Genomic DNA, 26,807 nt, shown 5'->3' with positions numbered 1-26,807 from the left:
ATTAGGAAAGTTCCAACTGTGTATGTCCTTGTTTTCATCTTTGCATAAGAATATGAAATATGGCCACCATTGCATAAACACTTCACAATAATCACAATTTGATGGATGCAAAACAATTCTTATCTAATCTTTCCACACATTTGAAGATTTATTTGCTTCAACTCCATGAATGGAAATGCACCTGATTCATATTTCATGTTCTGCAATTTTTCAAGGGGTTTTTATAAAACTTGCTTGACAGTTGGATGGAAACAAGCATCTACAGCACTACTGCTGATTACGGCCAAAAGTCATAATAACAGAGGGCCAGCACAAAACTTTCCATGAAAATCAAAGAAGCTACTCCCTATTCTTCTGACATACAGTATGTGAGTATGCACAAGCATTTTATATGTGTGTAAATGTTCTGTGAGGTAATTGGAAAAGTTTGGTGCCCACACATTTTTTTTTCAGAGTGAGGTGTTGGAAGCTGAGGGCAAGGAGGGTACCCACCTCCCTCTTGAAAAAAAATGAAGGGGTGAGACAAATTAATAGAGGAACAAGAGAACATAAGTGTCAGTGTTCATTGAAGGTAGCCAAATATGTACGTGTGCTTGTTTTAACCCCTTAATTACATTTTCACGCTCTCTTTTCTTTCTTGGAAAACATCACAAAATCTACCATATATTCTGTATCAGCTTGTTCCATCACATTATTAAAGCTACAGTATATGGTGTTTATAATTAGTGAAATATCAAAACTCAGTACTCTAGATGCCTATTGACTGATTTTTATTTTTTTTTCAAACATATCCTCAAATTCATACTTGGCATCTTCATGATCTTTGGCCCATCAACAGGTCTGAGAGGTTTAAGATGTTTTAAAAGCCATTCCTTCATGTTTTGACCTCATGGTATATACCACTGTGGTCTTATTTTCATGTGAAAGAGCATTAATTCATCTAAAGCTGATGTTCCATTTCTGATCCCATACGGCTGAGAGGGATTCTGGGAAAAACAGAGGGGGGAAAAAGCTGACAATAACTCTGGAATTGCCAGCTATTATTTTGGCTCATTGGCTCAAATGCAGCCAAGCTGCTGCCCTGCAGCCGAGCCAAAACAACCTCGTCCACCTGCCGAGAGAGAGAGAGAGAGAGAGAGAGATGGAGACAGAAATGGTGTGTGTGTGTTAGAGAGCGAGCCCCCATCCAGCTTTTGGATTCACAGTGGTTCAGAAGTCACTGGAGAGAGAAGGAGAAGAGAGAAAAAAAGAGAGAGATGGGAAGAGACAACCTCAGTCCAGCTTGTGCCGACCAAACGCGCAAACAGTACATCTCTCTTTCTCTCTCCCCCCCCCCCCCCCCCCCCAAGGTTAGAGTGGCCTGAGTCACCACAAGCAGCCAGCTCTATTTTTCCTATTATCTCATATTTGTGAAGACTGGAGACCTTTGAAGAAAAGGGAGAGTGGAATGATGAGGAGGAGGTGTAGCAGGAGGAGGTGGAGGGGTGTATGTGGAAAGAGAGAGGGAGAGAGAACCTGGGCCCTTGGGTGCACAACAAAGGGCCTCTGTGCCAGCGCCAGTCCCAGTCAGGCTCAGAGGAAGGTGGAGGATGAAGGAGGAGAGTGAAGATGAGAAGGAGAAGGAGGGGGACACCCACAGGAAAGGGCCCTGGCTTGGGACCCATGGCTGGCCCTCATATCCTGAAAAACAGGCTCCACATTGACTTGGACCTTGGGAGCCAAGGAGAGGTTTGCGGTACTAAGCACCCCCCACTGCCACCACCACCATCACCACCCCCTGCACCAAACACACACACATAGACTCTCAAACTGAGCAGGGGTCAGCATTGAATAAGCAATTATACAAGCGCTGGTGGAGTTTGTCTAAGACTGCCACCCTGAACACTGAAGTATTGAAATAGTGAAGGGAGGAGAAATAAAAAAAAAAACAGAACTGCCTTGTGAAAAGTTTAACCATGTTATCTTAACTGGTTAACTGGAACTAAAGTCAGAGTCTGAGAAGCATAAGAGAGCAGGATTAGCATTGTTTTGATTTATAGTGTTAATCAGAATAACTAATAATTTGTTAAATGATAAACAATATCTTTTAATGTTTCCAGATATTATCTCAATTAGCAAACAAGTACAATCTGGTTATTCTGATTCTTATAAATGTCCTAATGAAAAAGTTACTTACAGTTAATTTGAGTTATACACTGTAAAAAAAAAAAATAATTATGCTGTATAAATTTCCTGCATTAACATTTCACCTAACACAATAGAATTCACTGTTCTGACAAGTTGTTTTATTTAGAAGCAGTCAAAGGAGGAAAGTAGCATCACTATTTAAATAAAATGAGATAACTTAAGTCAGTCAGTAGTAACAGACTCAATCATCTACATCATGGAGATGTTCAAAGAAACTTCAGAAAAGCAGAATTTGGAATACAGCTCTTCACTTATTTACACCCTCTTGATGCTGCAGCATTTGCTCTGCAGTCTGGCTATTCCCCTTGCACTGACAGAGCCAACATACTCCATTACGAAATGATGATGTTGATATTTTGATGATCAATTCATGTCTGGTTGAGCTGGGCCATGTGTCTGCAACACATTTTCATCGATCCTTTCTAGAGACAGTCCAAACGTTCCAAAGCAAAGGAGGGCCATTCCAAGATTACGGGCAGTCTCTTGTCAAAAAAACCCCCACAAAAAAACAGGGGCACTATATGATGGCTTGATAGAGGAGACAGAGATAGAGACGGAGATGTACCAAAAAGCTTTTTGTCCAAGACCACCTCGCACCAACACCTCCACAAGGTTAGCCGCTAAAAGTACCAATTACTGCTTGTTGTTGGGGAGAACAGCTCTTGGCAACAGTTGCTGCGGTGGCTGGGCCTCTGTGTAAATACTAAAGTCCCTCTTCTCCTCCTCCTCCTCTTCACACACTTTCTAACCCCCACCCATTGCTCCATGTCTCCCAATGAAGCAGAGGATCCCAAAAAGAAGAAGATAGAAAGAGTGCGTGTGTGTGTATTCAAATAAGTCCCTGATCGGTCTCAACATCCTCAGTAATTCAGGAGATGCTCCAATTTTAGTCATTAATAAACAGCCAGATCACTAGGTAGAACTAGGGGGACACCACACACACTTACACACACTGAGCGGCATAACAACATGAGAGTTGTGACACTTTTATTCACCTTGCAAAATAAGTTTAGGTTTTTGGGTTAGGTGACATATGGTCCTCCCCTAAAGTACTGTGACAATCACAGACGTCTAACACATTTCAGAGCGACACACCTGTTAACAGGAAAAACACACAATATCACTTGCCAAAACACCTAAAAACTAATAACAACAGAGAGGACTTTATTTTGTCTTTCTGGAGTTTTAGAAAAAAGCTTGAATGCAAATATCACTACATGTAAATGTGAAGTGACTGTGCTGCAAAACTATAAAAAGAAGGACTTTAACTCACAAAACAACATATGCAGTGGGATCCTTTTTCTGTTTCATATTAAGGATTGTACGGATGTATAGCAACATGTTTTTATTAAATGACGTTCTAAGAATAGGCCACAGCACATAAAGTGAAAATTTACAAGGGTGTCAGTCAACAATTTAATAAATTGAAAATCCATTTATCTGAATACAGAGTTCTGCCCTTCACTCCACTGCCTTTCCCTAACAGATGGTGTTGTGGGTGCTTATGTCCAATTTGATTTGAACCAAACCCTCAGCCAATTTTTACACTGGCATGAAATCTCAGTGAGCCAGATCCACACACTGGCAGTCAGAAATAGCAGCGGAGAGGGCGTGACATTGTGAAAGAACGATGAAGGGCAAAATCTGGAGCGACATTCGAGAAAGTCGCAGAAAAACTTTCCTTGTTGTTTTATTTTGTTTGTGTGTTGTTTGTTTCTCTCTCTGTCTTTCTCTCTCCCCTCCTCGGCATGTTGTTTTTGAGCTGAGCTGTAGAAATTAGCAATGCTATCTTAACGATGCAGTGTTTTTGCAGGAGAAATATCCCTTTCACACACACACACACACACACACACACCATTTTCCCAATTGCCTCTGTGATCTCCATTATCATTAAATGGTGTTTGATAGAATCTTGACATTTGAATCTGCTGTGGCCTAATTCAGCTAGGCCACTGATAGCCACTGCCACTGCACCTTATTAGAGACAAGCTATGGTGCTGAACACAGATCCCATTTTCATTTTACTGGCTCATACTTTACAAGCTGAAGAGACCAAGTGTCAACTCTGGTACTGATAACCACCAAATTCAGCCAGCTAATTGCCTGTTTAACAAATAGACCCTCATGAGATACTTTTGAACAGAGGTTCAAATGCAACAGTGTATTTCATTATGTATTTAAAAGACAGTCAATGAAGATGCTTTGAAAAGCTGCTCTGACATTGTATCCTGGTGCTGCTGTCAGGTGAAAATCTTGAATCTTATGGAACCAAACTTTAATGTTTGAAATCAACCATGAAAATCACTAAAGTTAAATTTTCAGCAATGATTCCCTGTAGATCCAGAGTTTACAGTTTACAGGCTCTTAAAATCTTTTGCCTCATGAAAAAGTCAGATTTATATCAGCAACCTCAGACAAGCCAAAACTATATCACAAAAAATAAGAGATGTGCCTTCAAATTCTGCTTTCTCAACCTGGCATCAGGGTGAGGAGTGGGTTAAATAGTCAGGCCCAGCACTCTCTTAATGCACACACATTTCTCCCTGTCAAAAGCATCCTGTTAAAGTAGACCAAGGCATGTATATCTGTGTGTGTGTGTGTGTGTGTGTGTGTGTCGTACACACAGGCACAGGCAGCTGTAATGGAAAATGACACTTGCAATCTGTCTCATGGCAATAACCCCTCTTCAGTGCTCTTGTCTCCACTCCACACACATGCACGTGTACACACACGTACTCCACATTTCTGTCACTGCAGCAGCCCCCGGGCTCGTCCTTGTCACTGCACAGCTTTATTGCATCACTTTAACATGACAACAAAAGAAGACATTGTGTATTGGGCCTGCCATGTATAGGAGGGGAATGGACCCACGCATTAACTACGCGAGAAACAGACAGCCAGAGCACACATACACACACACACACTTGTACTTCTATCTTTGTAAGGACACTCATTGACATAGCCCTTAGCCTCTTACCCTAACCTTAACCATCAGAACTAAATGCCTAACCCTAACCTAAAACTAATTCTAACCTGAACCCTAAAACCAAGTCTTAACCCTCATAAAGGTGCTTCAGAAAGTGAGAACCAGCCTAAATGTCCTCACTGTCCAAAAATGTCCTCGCTCTGTAGCAAAAAGTAAGTAGAAGAACACACACATACACAGACACAGTGCAGTGTTCTCTATTGCAAGTTGTGCTATCTGCCTGTCAGGGCACTGACAGAGAGACAGACAGAACAGCAAGACACTCCTGACACACTAATTCTGCTTTGCATGTTGGAAGCCTATTCAAACGGGGCTGAGCTGTGACTTAAACATACACAAATGCAAGGGGAAGTTAATGTGCATGTTTGCACGTGAGACTGATGGGTAAAGACTTTTATTTCTGATGCTATCATATTTTAGCTGTTTAACTGACAGCTGGCTTGACTTTAGAGTGGCTTTGCTTTGCCGGACAGCAAAGGCGGGGCCCTCCTTGTTCAGTTAACACACACTGCTGACAAGTGCAAACAGACACACACACTTCTCCCTCTGTTTATGCATCTGTTTGAGTCTTGATATCTGTCTTTGCCTCTTTTTGTCTTTCATCTCTGTGTGAACGTTTGTTCCATCTGTGTGTTAATTGGCCTGAGACAGAGCAGATTGTAAAGTCTTAAGAATAACTCACATTGTCCTGTGTGCTGTACAAAGATAGGGCAACAGACTTGTGAGAACCATTAGACCAATGGCAACATCACTCCAAACAGCACTGGAATGCTTTGTTGACCAGCATGTGTGTGTTTGTGTTTGTATGCCTGAGTGGTTGGAGCCTTACAAGTCACCGTACTCCATTTATTAGCTCCCATTGACATCCCTCCCTGTAAGTCTTTTCCTACTACCTAAATTTTCTTTCCCATGTCACATGGTTTTAGGTAAAGAAAAAAGTCTGATTATTTGATGAGATTTGGCTCATCACCCCAACTAGTATGCGGTTAGGAAGTAGGGGGAGGCAGAGACAGTTGAATGAATGACACCACTATGGGAAATACAGGATCAAATATTTTTGTACTGAGGACTAAAATTCAGGCCATTTTGGCTGTAGTTGCTTAAATTTCAATAATTCCTTTTTAAATACACGAATCAGGCATAACATTATGACCACCTGCCTAATACTGTTTACATAGGAGTCAATGTGGCAGTTGGTTGGCACTCATGTTACTCTGCAGCTCACTGTGCATCTTCTGTGAATCCATTTGCTTCCAGTTATACTATCAGGAAGAGCACAGATGTGTCTACAATTCAGTGAAAAACTTATGTAAAAGGAGTGAAAACCGTGGTTGTGAGAGAATTTTTTTAGACAAATTCATCAGCCTCACCATTCTAGGTGTGATGTCACCAATACAGCCCCTGACTCTTTCTCTTCATAGAGACCAAAGTCACTTTCGGCTTTTTCCGTTTTTTAGGGGTCGCCACAGCAAATCGTCACACTGACGACTCGCATGTTGACATTTAGCACATGTTTTACGCCAGATGCCCTTCCTGACGCAACCCTGATTTGAAGCCAAGGTGCAGCGCTCTCGCCACTGCGCCTTAACCACTAGCCTACCAGGGACGGCTCTTTTCATAGAGACCAATGTACAGTATTTCTCATTTTCAACCATTTTAACAAAGATTGAAATAAATTTTAATCTTTTGAAAAGTACAAATAGAAGTTAAAAGTTTAATCTACAGTAGGGCAAGCTCATCATCAGTAAGCCATGGGCATCCATGACCCTGTCTCCAGTTCACCATTTGTCCTTCCTTAGACACTGTTGGTAGGTACCGACCACTGCAGACCAAGAACACACACCAAGACCTGCAGTGTGGGAGATGCTCTGACCCAGTCATCTCACTATCACAGTTTGGCCCTCGTCAAAGTCACTCAGATCCTTACACTTGCCCGTTTTTCCTGTTTCCAACACACTTGCTGCCTAATAGACCCCACACACTGACAGGTGCCACTGAAACAGATAGTGTTATTCACTTCACCTGCCTGTGGTCATAATGTTTTGCCTGATTGTGTGTGTGTACACAAATAGCCGTGTATGTCTCTTGTCAGCTCCACAGCTTCATATGCAATAGAAACTCTCTAGAGTACGTATTTATTTAACAAATTTTTAAAATCAGTTAATACACTAGTGAGAACATTTGACATATTATAATTTTATGTGCACTGGCTAATGTTTGAATCACAAGTCATTCCTAGAAAAAGTCTAACCATCTTAATTACACACTTTTACTACAGTAAATAATCTCTATCAGAAATGTTATCATGCCTATTTCTTGTTTAGTCAGACAAATTCAAGATCACTTTAATTCATAACTGTAGTGAGTACATTCCAACAAAGTCCTGTTTGGTGTATCTACCAAACCACCAATGAAGTGATAAATTCTCAAACCAGTGTAAAACATTTAATAATATACAGTAACTAATGAATGATTAGGGTGTTTATGAAATCAAGCTTATTGTGGTTGTTTATTATTACATCAATACTGTGTTAATCTGATTATTCATATCTATATCAAAATAAGTGAACTGATGTACTCTTATATAAGCTTTATTCACAAATATAAACGTTTGATTCCAGGCCCCTACCAGACAGTTTCTTCCATCAGCACTTAGTTTTCCCTGAACATTCCTGTTGGCCTTGGACCTCCTTTTTCTCCTGCCCCATCACTCCCCCAACAAGACACCCATGACTCTTAAAGTGGGTTAATTGTCTTAACAATGTTTGGTTCGGCGGAGATTTGAGAGTACAGTTGGGTACAGTAACCTTGGCCATAAACTTGTTAGTGTAATTAAACAGATGAGAAGGTTGTGATCTACATTAAACTAAGGCAAAATATGGTTTGGTTACTGTGCTAGAACAGGGTAGAGATCCTGCATTGGCTGTGTTTTCACATAATACACTGATACCCAGGGGGTCAGGAAAAGCTAGACCGAGGGCTCAATGTTAGAGAGTGTGTTGGTTGTGTGTGCTTTTGGGTGTAACAAGGTGTCAGACAAACTGACATGACCGAACAAACAAGTGTCCAGTGTCTTAGTGTGGGCGGCTCCTTGAACCAGCATCACAAGACTGTCTAGTGTGAAGCTTGCAAACAAATATGGGTTTAGCTTGAGAGAAGCAGAAAAAAATGTGTTTGAGAGAGAGCACGTGCGAAAGAGGAAGAAGACAGATAAAGATAGATCAAAAATCTGCCAGAATGAAAAGATGGATAGAGGAATGATTCCCCCAGTAATTTGTGAATGTGTGTGTACAAAATGAAACAAGGTACGAGCATCACTACCCGCCAACTGAAACACACACACCTATACACACACAGGAAGCTTGTTAGCTCCACCCACATCTAAAGCAGCCTTAAATAGCACTGTTACACACCGCTGATCATTGATATTCATAGTTAATCACCATTTTACTCACAAATTTCAACAACAACAATCCACATTCTAAATTTAAACAACTGTCAGGCGGAAAAGGGCTGTGAGCGTAGGAAGGGAGCCGGTGCCAAAAAATGGTGACGCATTCACAGACACACAAATACACACACACACACACAGATCATAGATGCATTAGGTGAAAGTTTTATAATAACACTTTAAAATGAAGCAGGGAGGGGTGAGAAAAAAAAACTCCTGACAGGTGTGTATGCACATTTTTGTGTGTGTACAGGGTAGATGGATGTTTTGGAGAAAAGAAAGGAACAACTGACTGTGTGCATGGCAAGAAGGAAAAGAGGCTGGGTGAAGGTGGAGAGGTAGAAATAATGTGTTGCCTTAGGAATGGAGAGTTTCTCTAACAGTAAACACAGTTACAGGCCAAGCTAATATAAAGATTCCTCAGAGAAGGTTTATTCACTCAATATAGAATCACATCTTACACTGTATTAAAGAAATGGTGTTTTTATTAATAAAAAGATGATGAAATGCAGTAAGAGTTTGACACTTAGAGTATACATTTTAGCTGATTGTAAGCAGCTGATTATTATAGAAGTAAAACAAAATGAATTCCTGGCTCTGGAACAAGATTGGACCCTTGTTGTCCAAGTACTGTAAGTGAATAGCAACTCTATGTATTAATGATCACTGTAGTATCATGTTATAATGTTCCTTTTATACCAACTGACTGTGATGTGTTGAAAAGGTTACAGAAACACACACCTGGGTTACAGACATGACTGGTGTACAGCAACTGATTTGCTTTGTCGGTATTACAATGAGCTATGAAGCCCTGTGTTTGTGTGTATATGTGTGCATGTTACCCTGTGTGTACTCGCCTGCATCTGTGCGTATGTTTAGATGTTAATATGTGTGTATGAGTGTGTATATGCATATTTGTGTGTGTGTGTGTGCGCGTGTGGGTGACAGCTCCAGGCCCAAACTGACTGGCATCTGGCGATGGCAGTTGTTTTAACAGCTGAGCTGACAGCATTAATCCAAACGCACCCAAATCAAAAGGAGACAACACCTGTTCACTGCTCCTGAGCCCAGCCGAGGAAGAGACAAGGGGGGAGAGAGGGAGGAGGGAGAGAAAGGCAGAGAACTAAGTATGAATGGAGACTGAGAGTGAAAGAGATGGAGGGGGAGTGATTAGGAGCAGGTGGAGACAGTGACAGGGACAAAGGGAGGTAGTAAGAGAAGGATGGAGGGAAGCTGGTGAAGAGAAACAGAGAAAGGATGGAAAGCAAGGGATAAGAAGGAGAAAAGAGAGAGAAGAGGGAAGGATGCATTAGAAGAAAAGCAGGGGATGGGGGGTGAAATGATGAGAGCAGGCACGCTGCCAGGCAACACACTCGGCACTTTTTCCCCTGAGCAAAGTGGAAAGGGGCAGTAGGCCAAACAAGGAGGGAGGGGTGAAAAATAGAGGGAAGGGGGGGAGAGGTGAATGAATGGAGAGAGGAATCCCACAGGGAAAAAGAGAGAAGGATAGGGTGCGGATGGGGGGAAGACAGGTAGGCAGACAGAGAAGTACAGCGATCTATCCAGAGGAGCATCAGAGCTCTGACACAGCCGGTGAAAATAACATAGCAGTCGTCAAAGGGGTGGAAGTGAGGATGAGCTGCTGGAGATGCTAGTCTTCTCCAACATCTGGCTCAAGTAAGGCCGGGTCACTGTGGGCTAGGGGTCATGACCCCTGAGGTTTGCAACACAGACTGCACCACTTCATCTGCAGGAACCGCCCTTTGACCAGCCAACTGAGGGTTAATTATTATAGACCCCCTGACTTCAAAGAGTGACCCAGTGACTGGCTGACATATCAGAAAAGTGAATGTTCCCCTGGCTGACTGAATGGATGTCTGACTAGCAGAGTGGTTGATTGCATGGTTAGCTGGCTGATGCATTGCAGGACCAGCTTCCTTGCTAGTTGACTGTCTGACATGTTGCAAGCCCAGCTGACTAACTAGCTATGTGACTTGTTGCTCTCTGAATGACTGATGTGCAAAAGCCACACAACAGTATTCACACCACCTTGATATTTGTAAATGTAAAAGGCAGTGAAAACAGTTGGGGTGGCCTGTGGGTGGTGATCATGTGGGTTGTTGGCATGTGTCCATTTGCTATCCCCGCTGCATCATGGATAGCTGTGGCTTCTTGGTCAGGTCACACAGACTAGTGTGTTTGTCATCAAGTGTTTTTACTGTTGTGTGTAGACAGACAATCTAATAAGAACCAAGCAGTGATACACACCAATTCCACACCTCCACTCAAGCTGTTAAAGCCCCTTTACATCCATGTCAGGGCTTAAATGCAGCACTGGATGCTGCTGACTGAGAATGCAGTGCTGATGCTTTCATGTGTGTGTTGTAAAATTGCACTAAAAAGACTATGTACACAAGCCTATATGCATTATATAGTAGAAAGTGGGTAGTCTTTGTCACATATACAGTGTATATTAACAAGCCATATGTGACATTTAAGGCACAGAGATGGAAACAGACTCATATATACAGTATAATTATAATATGTATATACTGTAAGTACACACACTAAATATCTTGCACAAACAGCTGCAGCTAATAAGCACAAACAGGGTGCTTCCTTACACTGTACTGTATATCTGAGTATAACTTATGTGCCACTATGAGAATGTAGGTACTAAGAACATACATGCATATGCATTTGCTTGGATGTGATCATTTTGCGTGTTTAATGTAGTTGCGTGTTTAGCCTTTTTTTACAAATTCAAAACTCATCTCTATAAGGCTTTATTTCCTGTATTGGTTTCCTGTTCTTCTGTGTATTCTGATTCTTGGAACAAACACTAATGTATAAGAAATTGTTTATTAATACTTCATGTAACCCAGTTAAAATATTCGACTTTATAAAAGTGGATGTTTAAATAAGATACCTAAGTTCATGGATGTAAAATCAGTGGTTTAAAACATGTTACTTTGAGGGAGTTAGTATTAATATTGTTTAAAATGGGACTAATAGGTTTAGAAGAACTGTTTCATACCTTATGTTATTTTATTGTGCAAATCTGTAAGCCGAAGGACTGTGAGAGTTTCCTGGTGGGAGCGAGATGGTAAAACGCGACTGGAAAGTCAAGAGAACAAGAAAGGCTTGGTGAATATATGCTGCCCCAGAGATTGTTTACTTGACGATTGTGGTCAGGGACAGAATTCACGTTTATGGTGAGCAGTTTTAATTTCAACCCGAAATTTGTTGTGTAGTTGATCTAGGTTCTAAGCCCTGCTCTGTTTGAGTAGCGTTGGCATTCATTAGCACTGTGAATGTATGGGTAACAAGTTAGCTAACGCAGCTGACATGTATATGTTGTAGGTCTTTGTTTTCCCCTCACTGGAAAATTGAGCAGAGACATTCAAAGAGAAAGCTACGAGCTACGAGTTTTGGAGTCACCACGCAGACCAGCCATCGCCGACGCCATTATCGTGGACCCTAGAACACGTGGAGATCCATGTTGTCGCAAGACACGGTGTGGACTGGGTTAGACGAGTGCCATCATCAAGGAGGAGCCAGAGGCTTCTTGCCACTGTTCTGCTCCAGACTGCACATACACCCAAGAGTAAGGTACCTTTATTTACTTTGCTCAATTGAGTGAAGCGGCCACATAGTTTTGGGCCTCCACGCTCACAAGCATCGACTCAGGCCTGCAACGGGGGGTGGTTTTGTTTAACTATTTCGTGCTGAGTTGAGAACTTTGTGTTTATTCCAGGTTGCAGTTTAAGTGTGATGGGTTCATTTGAGATTTTATTATTCTTTTCCCGTTTTCATTTGGAAACGAAATTAAGTAATCTGCATTTATTATTATCAGTATTAAAGTTGTGCCATAGTTCACCTTTACCACAGATTGTGAGTGTTTGAGTGGTGGCATTCCTTTTCTAAAAATATAGGTACCTCGGGTTGGTGTAGAGCAGTGGTCTTCAAACCGGGGGGTGTGCCCCCTAGGGGCGGAGGAACTGCAGGGGGGGCACAACAATTCCTGTATGTAAACAATGCATAGTAGTGCCGTGAAAAGCACACCCCCCGTGAACCCCTACACTTAGGGAGAGGGTAGGAGCTAAGGGAGAGGTGAAAATCAAGGGGGTGCTTTTCACAGCGGGGGTGATACACTGCTAGCATGGATGCTTCATGAAAAGAGAGCCAACCAAGCATAAATCTGGTGGTGTATCAATGCCAACAGTTTCAACAAGTGAAGACAAAGACAAGAAAATATGATGAGGCATATCTCGTGGTTGGTTTTACCTGCACAACAGTTGGTAATGGGGAGAGGCCACAGTGTGTTGTGTGTGTCAAAATATTAGCTTCTGATAGTATGAAGCTGAACAAGTTAAAACGCCACTTGGACACTTTACACTCTGAACACAAAGATAAGCCTCTGGATTTCTTCAGAGAAAAACTTGCAAACTGACATGCACAGCAAAGTCACTTCACTAAAGCAGCATCTGTATCTGCAAATGCAAACGGGGGGGTGGAAATATTTTTATCCACAAAGGGGGGCCCAGCAGAAAAAGTTTGAAGACCGCTGGTGTAGAGTGTGACAGTGTAAGACTCAAGGCTCAATAGACATCACTTATAAATAGTTACTCCACTGAACAATCAAACTCGGAGCCATTCCCTGTAATTCTGGCGAGTCAGGTGGGCTACAAAATGATGGCACTGCTGGGATAGTGATCTATGTGTCTTGTGTCTAGTTGGATTGGCAGCTCGTAGTTGATTTTAATAACCAATAGTTACTGTCAAGTGTAGTAGCTATGCAGTCGAGTCTAGTAAACAAATTGAGAAACTGGTGTCGAGGAGAGACCTTAGATGAGACTCATGCTTTCCTGACTATTGTCCCCGAGAATACTGAAATTTTTACAATAGAGGAGACTTTGCAGACAATAAAGTGTCTTGGACGTGTACGGGTTACGGGAAGGATGTTGACTGATTTTGCTGATCCATCATCTGGAGTACTAGTACTGTGTGAGTGTAAAGGGGATGTAAGTAAATCAGCAGTTCCCAGTGAGATATCCCTGGCCAAAAGAATAACTGCCTGGTCATTAGTGACAGTGAAGGAAAGGGTGGGGGCGGAACTAGATTTTGTCAGGGCCGCTCGCAGCCGCTGCCTCTCCTCCGTCTTTCTCTCCTCTGTTCTCTTGATCCTGTGGGCTCTGCACCTCAGCTGTGTTGCATTCCAGGAATTAGCGACTGGTAGATGCACACAGCTGGGGTGCATCCCGATGATTACCTTCTCCTCCTTATTTATGCCGCTGACAGACGCTCCAGCGTCGCTGGAACATTAACTAAGTACTGCCTAATGTACGTGGATAGAATGCTACGCTGACAGTTTCTGTGCGTTTTGGCTTGACTCTATCACACCACTTATGCGGTTAGCAATACGTTCCTTTGTTTTCCGCGCTGACAGTTCCTGTGCTGTGGATTGCATTGTGTACACTGGTCTTTTTGTTCTTTCACCTGTCCGTCTTCATCTTCCTGCCCTTTTGGTTTTTGCGTCAGTCCCTGGTTTCCCCTGTTTGTTTCTCTCCACCATCTCTACTGACTTTTATATACTTGGACTTTGTTATGTTCTTTTGATACTCTGTGTTCTTTTGTAACCAGCAACCAACATGTTTTTTTCACCTAGCACCTGGGTCTGCAAACTTGAGCCCAACCTCAGTCCTCCCTCACCCTCCTGGTGAGGGGGGCTGCCATAACAGATTTTAACCATAAGTTGAGTGCTTTACTACAGGCTGAGAGAAAGTCCATGGCTGATGTGCAGGCCCTGCTACCCGACACGCTGCCAGCCTCCTCCCCTACCAAATCTGTTCTTTGTGCTGTTGGAGGCCTGCTGGACAAAACCAATAGATCCTCAGAGAGTGGAGGATACAGGCGCCTGCGCATGTTCTCAGGTATGGTGCCCACTCCAGTAGGGGAAGAGCAATTCAATCATTGGCTAGAACAAGCATATCTAATGGGGGAAGAGAGTGAGGGGTCCCCAAAAGACAAACGCCTTTCAACACATCATCTATTGTCTGACACATGCCCCTGTGCTAGCCTTCACTGCTCCAGACCAACCATACATTTTGCATGTGGATGCCAGCTTAAAAGGGATTGGAGGCTCAATAGACATCACTTATAAATAGTTATTCCACTGAAGAATCGAACTCGGAGCCCTTCCCTGTAATTCTGGCAAGTCAGGTTGGCTACATTCACTTTAGGGGTTCAGCATTCTCTAATATTGTCCTGGAAATGACATTTAGTGCCAATTATAACAGACAAAGGGTTCAACTGGAACACAACAAATTACTAGCCAGGAGAATCTTTACCGTAATTTCCAGACTATAAGCCACTACTCTTTTTACACGCTTTGAACCCTGTGTCTTAAACAATGACGCAGCTAATTTATGGATTTTTACAAGCTAACGAGCTTCATGCCGCCAATACATTTAGCCTCGTCACATGAGACCAATGAAATTACCAAATAGGTCACAGTGGACCAATGAGGACAAACTCAATTCCAACTGTGATTTCTGGGGGCACAACGAAGTATTTGCAGCCACTCGACATCAGTGTGAATTGTGCATTTAAAGTGGCACTCCAAGTTGAGTGGGAGGCTTGGATGACTAGCGGCGAGGAATCATTTAGTAATTCTGAGGCGGTTCAATTCCGACACTGAAGAAGACGACTTTAGTGGTTTTAGTGCGCAGGAGGAAGATGAAGATAGTGATCAATTACTTTTGTGGTAGGCCACTGTATTTTTTATTTTTTTAAACCAGCCGTGTTACAGGCACTGTTCGGAAAAAGCATTTATTTAATTAAATCTTTGTGTGCAACATCTTTCTGTGTAAATACCTCATGTTACAACGTGGACACCTGCGGCTTATAATCGAGTGCAGCCTATATATGTACAAATTTTTTTTTTTTAAATTTAGTGGGTGCGGCTTATATTCAGGTGCGCTCAATAGTCCGGAAATTATGGTAAGTCAGTGCACAGATCTGAACATTAAAAATGCCACATTTGTTGATAGGGAAGCATACAGTTCAATAAAAGTTTTCCTTAAGCTTAAATGGAGCAGTTTTTCTTCCTGCTTCAAAACTCAACTTGGCTAACTTAACTAGGACAATATAATTCGCTCAGAACTTTGGCTCAATTAGCACTAAATTACATACAGAAGACTAGTTCTTTTTTGAATACTTCTACAAAATCGAAAGAACAATAAGGCATTCTCACTGGTCATGCAATACAAAGCTATGAAGAAAGTAAAACCCATAAATGTTCTTAAGTTTGCATGTAAATAGAAATATCTAAAAAGCTTGCAGCAAAGTGATACCTGTTTTGCTATGGCACAATGTCAAGATGAAAAATGAAGAATTTCACTCCAAAGTGTGACTTCCACCTACATGTAGAGTAACTGCTGTGATGTCAGTAAACTACTTAATGGAGGATGTTGATGTTATCTGCTAACTCCACGACTCTTCTTATGAAGTAAAAATGTTTCAGTATGTAGTCACCTGGCCTTCTGAAAACTGGCTGAACTCCAACAGCAAATTCTTTCTATGGTGTTTCTCAGAGTGTTTTGTTGATTATGCGCCTCAATGAAAACTTTTAAGATTTTTCAGCTGCATTTCATATCCTCTTGATAAAGTAATTGAAAGTCTGTACACTTCACACAAAACTCATTAATCTTGCAGCCATTTTGCAGCATAAAAACATTCCTCTGTCTCTCCATGGGAATGGGAGAAAGACCAAGAAAGGAAAATAACAGAAAAGAAAGAAAAACAACAACAGGGTGCGCAAACCAAGAGAGTTTATGAGAAAGCTGAACAGATAAATCATAGATTCCACTGACTTGGTCATGGGACATGGTGGTGAATGGAAGTGAATGGGGTGGATACCTAAACAATGGGTCCTATCTAATATCTGGGAATCGGTGACAGCCAGCCTTTTATGTGGAACAGTCTGACTTACACAAGCACACACACAGACACCTAAACGTATTCATATGGTATGTATGACACACAGAAAAAGCACAAACACAGTGCAAAGAAATACATGCACACACCTAAACATCCACCTTGCTTACCTCATCAGCAAATCTCAACACACACATATATACATATGTAGCCACAGACACACAGTACTGTAGGACAGTTAAATTGTGAGAAGGTCACATTAGCTTAGCTATGGAAGCCCTGACTGATTCATTAACCTAAGGTCTTTGTCCTTAACTTAATGCCATGCCAGGAGGCCAATAACACACACACCAACCATCAGGAAAACCACAGGACCCTCTCTCTTCTCTCTAAGAACCTCTATGCACATGTATTGGACAAAAGATGGGGTGCTGCTCCCCCCACCCAAAAAAAATACACACACTCACACACACACTATTCATCTCCTTAATATCTCTCGTATGGCCTGGGAAGAATGGTAAAAAGGACTTTCATCCCCACTGATTGTCTCATGAAAGGCTGGAGAGAGAATGCCATGCTGAAAAGCAGCCACAAACAATTCACTAAGAAAGGTGACTTAAATGTACCTTTCATTGAGCCAACAATGACCAGCCCCACAATAGGCCTCAGGTTCACCCCATGACGTTACGTGTTTCACATGCCAAAGGAAAAAAGAAAAGAGAAGAAAATGGAGCAGATTTGAACTGTGGGCCATGTCCATGATGATTTTTCTACTACAAATGCTTTAGAGTTCACTGATACAGTGATACTTGAATAACTGGAAAGAATGATAAACAAAAAGGAACAGGTTTTCTTTGATAACCACCATGAAGCAGGAACTTAAAGTGAGTTTTATTTGTACAAAAGGATGCCATTTCTTTTTCAATATTTTGATCTTTCAAAGCAGAGATGTTTGACTTTTACCAATGAAGGTTTTCTTTTCTGCTGTCAGGTGACAAGACAGGAGGTGTAGCATAAAAAACAACACACATAGTTCAAATCTCCTTAGCAAGGGCTCAGATGCAAAATTTGTCTCGTAAGCATGATGTCAACTTTTTTTAAGTAAATGTTGACTGCGTATTTAGAGCACTTTAATTTGCAAACAGTAGGACAAATCTAGCTTTTTTCACTTGTCTGAACTTTATTTCTTGCATGTAGCAAATAAAAACAGAATTCTCTCTTTCAACTTCTGTTTTTTCACTCGCTTTCTTTTTTCCAGCGTGAGATGAATGATTACAACAAACAATGGATGTGAGAGTCCTGCTGCACTTCATGCTAATTTATACAACTAACTAATTACCGGCAAAGAGTGGAAATCACATAAAAGCATTCGTCCGCTCCCACACTAGTGGCTGTGAACCTGCTGCTGTATGTTTGTATGCATGTGTGTGTTGTGGGCCTCAAATTTCCCTTAGGGACCCGTGCTTAAAAGTTGTGATGACTTGCAGGAATTGTATATGCCATTGTTGGTGCATGTGTGTGCGTGTATGTGTGTTTGACATAACCCCCCAGACAGCTGAGCAGTAGAAGGATTAAGCAAAGTGAAGGAGAGGGAGGGTGAACTGATGGATGGATGAACGAGATTGCCTTGATCCCTCCACTTCTATGACTCTTTTTTCTCCCTTTCTTTCTCTCTCTCCTTCTTTTTGGCAGAGCGTAGCCGCCCTTCCCATTGTCACCCATTGGAGTTTATGGAGGCGTGAGGGCACTCCAGCCACTGTGTGCTTGTTTGACACAATGGCCTTGCCTAAGTGCTGTCCTATAAAATGCCTCAGTGCTCTCTAAAAGCAAGCCATGGATTCCCTCCCTGCCTTGAAAAAAGATGAAGTGCAGTGCATGCATGTTTGAGCATGTGTCCATGACTGTGTGTTGTGTGACATCTGTCATTGAGTTGGCATTTTCAGTATGGAAGCCAGTGTGTTGGAGTAACACGTATGCTCAGCCATAAAAAAATAAAACAAAACAACCCCCCCACCACCACCACCACCACCATTCTAGGTGACCTAAAGGTGGGGTGGGAATGTACACTGTCTCTAGTGTGCGTGCGCGTAAAGCTGTATGTGTATGTGTCTCTTTTCCCTGCACGTGTCTGGATCAAGGCCATACAGTATACTGCAGAGGCCAGGGTCTGACCCCTGAGCTGCTTCCAGTAAAACAAACAAGAATATTACTATATTATTGCTTATTGCCCCCAACAATGTGAACACTAGGACAGGCAAGTGATCACTTAAGACAAGCTCACATCAAGCTAATAGCCCATGTACTAAGTTATCATTCACAACAAAAACAATCATGTTGTGGTTTCTGGTTCAGACTTAGGATAGGGAATCAACATTGTTTAAGTCAGACATTAGAAAGCTAACAGGTTGTGGTGAATTTATTACATTTTAAATATTTATATTTTACACAGTATTATAAATTATTTTATAAGTGTATCATAAATAATCTGAAGCTTTGGCAAACATTTTTAAGCATAAAAATGGGAACAAATGTTTGAGGATTAAAAACTTGAACAACTTGTCAGTTGAAAATATCAGGTTACCCTGTTAAACATGGGCACAGTTCAGTTGGCTGCAGAGACTCTGGTTACTGTGCAGTTTTTCCAGAACATAAGCTACTTTGTAAAATCAGTACATCCATCCTCAGCTGTGGTACACTGTACTGTATAGACGTATAATAGTCCGTACAAGTGTCACAAGTCTGTAACTGGTCTGTGTAGCATTATAGTGGGGATGATACACGAGAACAGTGGCTACATCACTTACTGTGTTGTCTCTTGGATTACTTCTGCAATTTTAGTAAGTGTATTTTTACCACAGATAGTTACTAATGTTACAAATATTCTGCTGTTACATATCATACTTTACATTTGCACATCATGATGACTGCTAAACATGGCCTACTGTTTTCTGGGAATGTTAACATTCCCGGTAACATACTACTTGTGTATCTCCTCACATCAAATGCCTTACTGGGCTCTGCAGGTCATTTCTCACAGATGCTCCTGTAAAGGCAAACATAAAACAAAGTCTGTGTTTACAATTTGGAAGGTTTATGTGTCAATACTAACCCAACATGTAGTATTAACAACAGCAACATGTAGTATTAAATGGCAGCTTTTACCTGAGGAAAAAGTCAAGGGTATCTGTATTCCTGAAGGTCAGTGCTGGTTATATTTCTTCCTGATTTTGGACACGACTGCCACTCAAACATCTGTGGTTGTTTAGTATTTGGTTTAGAAGGGATTATTATGGTGAAAGTTATGGTAGTAATGCAGCTGACAGTGGCTAACGATATTAACAGAACTAACACAAGACTGGAGCTGTAAAGAAACACAAGCTAGGAGTTAGGAGGTTCCTGTTCAGCACTGTGTGAGCTGACCAATCGGAGCAGACTGGGCTTTTATGCGTTCACACAGAGGTGAAAAGAGGATCTGGAGCTACTGGTGCTCTGAGGAAACTAAAGAACTTTATGAACGTAAAAGGCTGTAAACATTTTCAAGTAGAGACTTTAAATATTATAAACCTGAAAACAACGGACCTTTAAAGGGAGTTTTTCTTGTCACCAAGGGCTTGCTCAGGGGGGTTTCTTTTGAAATGTTCTTTATAATACTGTACTATATATATATACACCATACTATATAAAGTCCCCTGAGATTATTGTTGTTTTTGTTGTTGTTGTGAATTGTCACTATAAAAATAAAACTGAATGGTTCTCAAACTGATATAGCTTAATCTGTACATTGCTAAAACATGCATAATATCTTTCAGCCACTTCAAAAGACAACCAGGTGTACTCAAAAGGAAAACATTTCTAGCTGAGGACCTGTGTTTATTCTTGCTTGCAGCAGAGATTATACTAAAAAGGAGAAAATATCAAATGTCCCAGAGGTTGTAGAACCCCAGTGACAGTTAGCTTTACTGTAGCTGGGTAGCAGAGGCTCAGCAGAGGGGTCCAGAGATGGAGCTCAGCTGGCACTTAGTAGGAGCCACTTACAGTCAAGGAGAGGAGAGGAGAGGAGAGCAAAGAAAAAGGAGGAGGAATGAGGCTGAGTGTGTGCTGAAAGGCCAGGGTAGTGAAGACGCTACTCCAGGGGCAGAGACCAACATCTGTGCCCCATTTAGTGATGTTTCACTTCCTTTATAGTTCCCCTTGTTTTCTTGTCTTTTATTTGTAACTCACACTATCTTTCTTTCTATCTATCTATCTGTAGTCTGCATGTGCAGATCATGTGCAGGTGCATGTCTCATTTCTTACAGCCGGGCTAATAGATTATCACTAGGGCTTGTTCTGTAGCACAGGGGTCACAAGAGGTTAAATGATGAGTCCAGTGGAACTGTTCAACCCAGGTGTGTGTGTGGTTCAATTCATCGTGAACATGCAGCCACCTCTCTTGGGTTTTAGCACGGACACTCCTCTCAACCCTGTGTCCCTCACGATGCTCTGCACTCTGCTCTCATTATTCCACCTAATGACACAAACACACACTCAAGCATGAGCCACTTGCCCTGCAGAGCCTCACCTCAAGTCCAGATAAAGACACACACACATAAACATACACACACAAGGCACTGTCATGGCATTCTGATCTTCACTGTTCCTCCCTGTCTCACCTGAAAAGTTTATTAAAGACAGCAACTAGTGGTGTGTGTGTGTGTGTGTGTGTGTATGTCTGCGCACATATGTATATGTGTGTGAGTGTGTATCTCCAGGGTAGCAGGTGGCCGGTTGAGTAAGACAGGAGATGAATGGAAAGAGTAGGAGAGTGGTGGAGCATGATTGGGCCAGGCCATGGGGGACAACATGGCTAGTCATTTATTAGAGGCCAACATACACACGAGCACACCCACACACACAAACCTTGCATGCATGCAGCCAAATGCAATGCTTCTCTGAACACACACACACACACACACACACACGTGCAAACACATTCTGTCACAAATCCATATGCAAATACACATACACAAGGGTACATGCTCCCAGAGGCACACACACATGTGCACATTGACCTAGTATCTACCACTCTCCATTCATCTAGCCTAAGTAGAGCAACACTAGCCACAGACAAAAAACTATACAGTATCTTTCAAACATAAGCCTTACTTGTGTGTGTGTGCGTGTGTGTGTGTGTGTGTGTGTGTGTGTGTGTTTTGTCTAGCTCAGAGCCTGCCTTTGATAAGCTTCTCTAGCTGTTTCAAGATGTTTATCGTTTTCTGACCCATTTTGAGTCTTTGGCCCCTTGTTCACATCTCTCCTGGTGTTAATGTTCCTACGCTTTATATGTGTGTGTGTATGCCATTGATCCAGCTGGAAGCAGTGTGTAAGAGAGAGAGAGAGAGAGAGCAGTAATATTCCAGGCCTTTCATAATGATTAAAGCCTTCATTAAATTTTCATCCCAACCTGCTGTTTGCTACTAATGGCCTTTGTGAACCACACAGCCAAACAATGGTTAGCTGGGCACAGAAAAGGGATTTCTATCTTGCGTTCAATACTGCCCTCGTTGTTTCCCCCTGCTTCTCTTCATCTTTTCTCAGCTTCCTTTAGTTTTGTTTGCTCTCTTTTCTTCCTTCCTTTCTCTTCGTGCTTGCCCTGGGTTTTCTGTGTGTATGTGCTGGATCTGGAAGCACTGGGGCCTTTTGTTAGTGCATTTCATTTAAACGCAGGGCAGATAATGCTTCAGGTTGGTTTGGATGCTGCACCACTGTGGCACTCTGCTAATGGGGTCTGTGAAGACACTGCTCTTTCTCTCCTTGACTCTGCCTCTTCTTCTATTCCTGTCTGTCTCTTCATTCTCCCTCTCCACTTCTCTCTCATTCTTTCTTTTTGTGGTGGCTGACTCATAAAGCTCTATTATTGTTGTTTTTATTTAATCTGTGCAGCCAGTTCACAAGGTCCAGTGAAACAGCGAAAAACCCAAAACACACCTCAATTACAGCTCAGCTCAACAAACAGCCCAGTTTTCTTTTTTTAATGTCTAATATGCCACAACAAGCCTCTCTATCAACTGGAATAAAAACAACCAAACGGCGAGAGCTGACCAGCAGTCTTGGCCATTTTGAAAACCTTATAGAAAAGCTTGGAAAATAAGGTTAGCGTGTCGCACCTTGAAATGAAAGCCTGTTCATGTACTGAGGGAACACACAGACACACAAGTACACAGGTACACTTACAACTAAAGACAAATACACAGATGCACTGTTCTTTCACCTTTTGGGCACTGTGTCCTACAGGTCAAGGTCAAAGTGCATATTTGTCATATGCACAGTTAGGAAATGTGTTTCCCTGTACAATGAAATTCTTACTTTGCCATCCACATGAATGCCACAAAATACAAATGAAATATAAAGTAGATAAATAAGTAACAAAATCTAATGCAAAATCTACAGTTCACAGAGATGTTTAAAGAGAAACCTTTGCACACAGCAGCGCTGGATTTAGAAGCAAAAGGGGATGAAAAGGAGGGGAAAAAATCTAGAAAAAGATCTAAAGTTTGTTTTAACAATCATCAACTTTAAAGGTCGTGGTGGGCCCACTCATTTCAAAGGAACCTACACCTGACCTAGGATCTGAGTCAGACAGGTTCTGAAGTACACTTGGAGGTGGGAGGTGGCAGTCTTGTTTTGTATGACTGCTTTTGGATCGATGTGAATCATCATATGTCTGGTCATATATGTTGTAGGAGTAGCATTGTTACTTTAGGAATAGCTTAGTGTGTAGTGGGTGTGTTTAATTGCAATGGTGTGGCTACAATCAGAACAGGCAGGTGATGGAGATTGGAGCAGAGTAAGGTTTGGCAGGAAAACTGTGAATGTAACTGTGAATGCAGAGTAAAGTCTGTGAGAAAATGCTAATGATCAAGTCAAGTTCCTGTGTTTCAGCCAACTGCTGAAGGGGGTTAACCCACAGGTTAGCATCAACTTTGGCTACAGAGCAGAATATTTGCTCTGTCATGTTCTTCATGATTATGACTTGAAAGATGTAAAGATAATGCTTAACAAGTTGTGAGAATATTGCAGGAAATATTGCTATTAAATGACAATTGTGTATTGAAATTCACAGATGTTTAATTGCTTAGAAATGTATTATCTTCGTCTGTGCCAGCTCATGAAGTTCAACCTGCCCCAGGAGCTGCTGATACAGTTCTACAAAGGAATCACTTAGTCAGTTTTCTGCTCATCCATCACTGTTTGGTTTCGTTCAGCAACCAAAGGGGGAACAGACTCCAGCAGACAGTTTGGAATGCAGAAAGAATCACTGGTGCCAGCTTGCCCTGCATGAAGACCTGTACACCTCACAGGTCAAAATGAAGGCAGAGAAGATTTCTGCAGACCCTTTGCATCCTGGACACAAATTGTTTGAACTCCTCCCCTCTGTATGGCTCTACAGATCACTGTACACCAAAACCAGACACAAGCATACTTTATAAAAGCTGTCTCTCTTTTCCTTTCATTCCTTTTTGATTGCACACATCAAGCTACTGCCAGTGTTGGTGTCTCCTCTATTCAGGTTTAGTCTGACTTCACTCAGGTCCCCTTGAAATTGGGTCTCTTTAGAAAATGAATTAACCTCAGTGAACTATTTTAAAACTGACTCTGACTTTACTGTGAAGCCCATGAAACATTTCTCCACCAATTAAACAAGTTATATTAGTGCATCTTCTTAATGGAGATGGACACCTGTTGGTGATCTCCTTATCGCATTAACACTAGGACATACCTGTACATTTCATAGCAGCCCAGTAGAGATTAGAGTTGGCCATGGACTAATTTTATCTCTTTTCTTGACCTCAACTGTTAGCCCAAGGCCATGTTTGAGATTGAAATGTGGAGGCTAATCAAGCTAAGCTATTTAGCCCTGGGCAAAAATCTGGTTTAGTTTCTTCAATAGTGTGTGAAATCTGTATTTGAGAGCCAAGAGAGCTTTATCCAAGAGGTTAAAAAGGTAGTATGATAGGTGATAAATTGAACTGAATCCTCACTGGTTCTTTAGCAGAAATAAATCTTACACTAATGTGAGTGTCTCCTCCTTGAAATTAAAGCCAGGGACCATTTGGAGAGTTATTAAGATATCCAAGTATGTTTGCAGGCTTTTCACACACTCAAGCATGCACTCTCACACATGAACACATGCGCACACACACACACATCTTATTTGTCAGGTTGTGATAAATATGCAAAGCATGGTGGACAATAGGCCCTAACAGCTGATGCTGTCTGTCTGTGTGCTGGGAAAAACAAAGGCTCGCCTCTCATCTCAATGTGTGTGGGTTCATAACAGAGGGAGAGAGAGACTCTCTCACTCTGACAGAGCTACACAGAAAACAAGACAAGAAAGAAGTAGAGAGAAAGGACAATTGAGCGAAATAAAAGATCAGCAAGGAGCTGCAGAGATGACAGGGACTTTCAGATCACACATCTGGCCAAGCAAGCATCCCCTTTCTTCACTGACCTTCTGGCTCGTTCTTGATCAGCTCCTCCATCTTACGTTGCTTCAGTGTGTCCACCACATCTGCCAGGCTGCCCTTGCGCCTCTCGGGGGTCCCCAGGGTGCCTGTGACTGAGCCAACATCATTGCAAGCCCGCCCCATGCCTCCACCTTCCTCTTTGCCTGGTGAGGTAGCAATGTGCTGGGGGTAAGGACTCAGAGAGTTCCCCTTAGTACCATCCTGGTCCTGGGGTGGAGGAGAGAAGATGATGTAGAAAGGAGATACATTATTAGTTTAACTTTAAGACATATAAAAAAAACTGTAGAAGATATAAATGAGGAAAGGGTGGGGGAGGAGTTGGCATATACCAGTTCATTATCTCCAGCCTCCTCTCTTTCTTTTGCTCCCTTTATTCTCTCTATCTCACCTTCTCATAGCCCAGTGCAACCAACTTTCATCCCTGGCCAGTTAGGGTGTACTTCTCTGTCACATCCTCTGGAATCTGCATTTAACTGACTTGGAGGTAGTTGACAGAACGAGCACATGAAACAACAACAAAAGACTCTGCACACTTTCGGAGTCATGCTAACTCTTCATTACAAAGCCTTCAAGGGCTCCACTTTAAGACCTTCCAGCGTTACTGTACCGAATCCCAAGCCCAAGTTTGAGTACAGTTAATGCCGAGGATATAATTCCATCAGACAAAAATAAATAAATAAATAGCTAGATAGATAAAATAAAAATAAATAAATAAAAAATATTTCCATTTTCAGCAGTTTGGAGTGGTGTCAAATCATTTCCATAAACTTATGAATAGACTGAAAGGGGTTAAAAAAAATCACAAAACAGTAATCAGCATGACATCTACAAAATATAATATATACAGCTCAAAGTTAAGCTCTGTGGTTTGCCAAGCTGTCATGATGAATAATTATCCTGCTCTCTTATTTCTGAAATTTACAGTATTTAATGACCTTTGGAAATTACAATCCTCTTGTGAGTAAAGAAACAAAACAAAAAAAACATGTTAGAGTTACAGAAGAGAGGATGAACTTTTCAGTGAAGTAGCAGGCCTCTTGTGTCCTATAGTTACACTTTTGAAATTATATGTTCATATTTAAACTATTCATATATTCCGAGCAAGAATGAGAAGATGTAATTTTAAGAATTTTTAACTAGAAAACTTTTATTAGGTCTCAAAACATGTTTGAATGGTATCTTTAAGGTATGGTTCTCTTTTAAGTAAGATGATGTCAAACATAAAAGAAACACAACAGCTGAATGGTAATTAAATTCCAACATCTTAATCTTTGACTCAATAAACCCTGTGTTTGCTTTGACAGCATGCATGATAGACTTAATGCCAGCTCAGCCCAATTAACAGTGACACTGAGGGCAGGATCACATCAGCTTTGAGGGACAACACAAAGACAGAATCTACATATACTTCTGATACTGCATATAAATGCACAAACATGCAAGAAAATACAGTACAGGATGCTCCCACTTGCAAAAACAGGTGTGTTAAAATGTGTTGTGCTGTCTAATTCCAGAAACAAATGAGTCAGTCAGTCAATCAGCCAGCCAGTCTGTCAGCCCAGTTCTTTGTAGACAGGAGGGGCAACAGTCCACAGGGTTAATCTTTGCCTAATCTGACTATGATAAGGAGCATGCCACCTGGTACAGAGAGACACATATACAGTACCTTTATTTGTGTGTCTATGGGTGTGTGTGCGTGGGAGACACAGAGATAGAGAGAGAGAGAAAGAAAGAGAGA

The 26,807-nt window shown here is 41.7% G+C and overlaps 1 protein-coding gene across 9 annotated transcripts in view; it reads right to left on the bottom strand.

Moving 5' to 3' along the window:
- The window catches only part of sox5 (SRY-box transcription factor 5), a 101,975-nt gene that overhangs the window by 56,526 nt on the left and 18,642 nt on the right, over positions 1-26,807 (bottom strand). For all 9 annotated transcript variants that reach the window (XM_020601382.1, XM_020601383.1, XM_020601384.1 and 6 more), the window contains exon 3: positions 25,054-25,276. In XM_020601382.1, coding sequence (XP_020457038.1) covers positions 25,054-25,276 — 223 coding nt within the window. The remainder of the gene's footprint in view (positions 1-25,053; positions 25,277-26,807) is intronic.

Source organism: Monopterus albus, unplaced genomic scaffold (genome assembly GCF_001952655.1).
Source record: "Monopterus albus unplaced genomic scaffold, M_albus_1.0 scaffold51.1, whole genome shotgun sequence".
Taxonomy (NCBI): Eukaryota; Metazoa; Chordata; class Actinopteri; order Synbranchiformes; family Synbranchidae; genus Monopterus; species Monopterus albus.
This window is presented reverse-complemented; position numbering and strand designations above follow the sequence as displayed.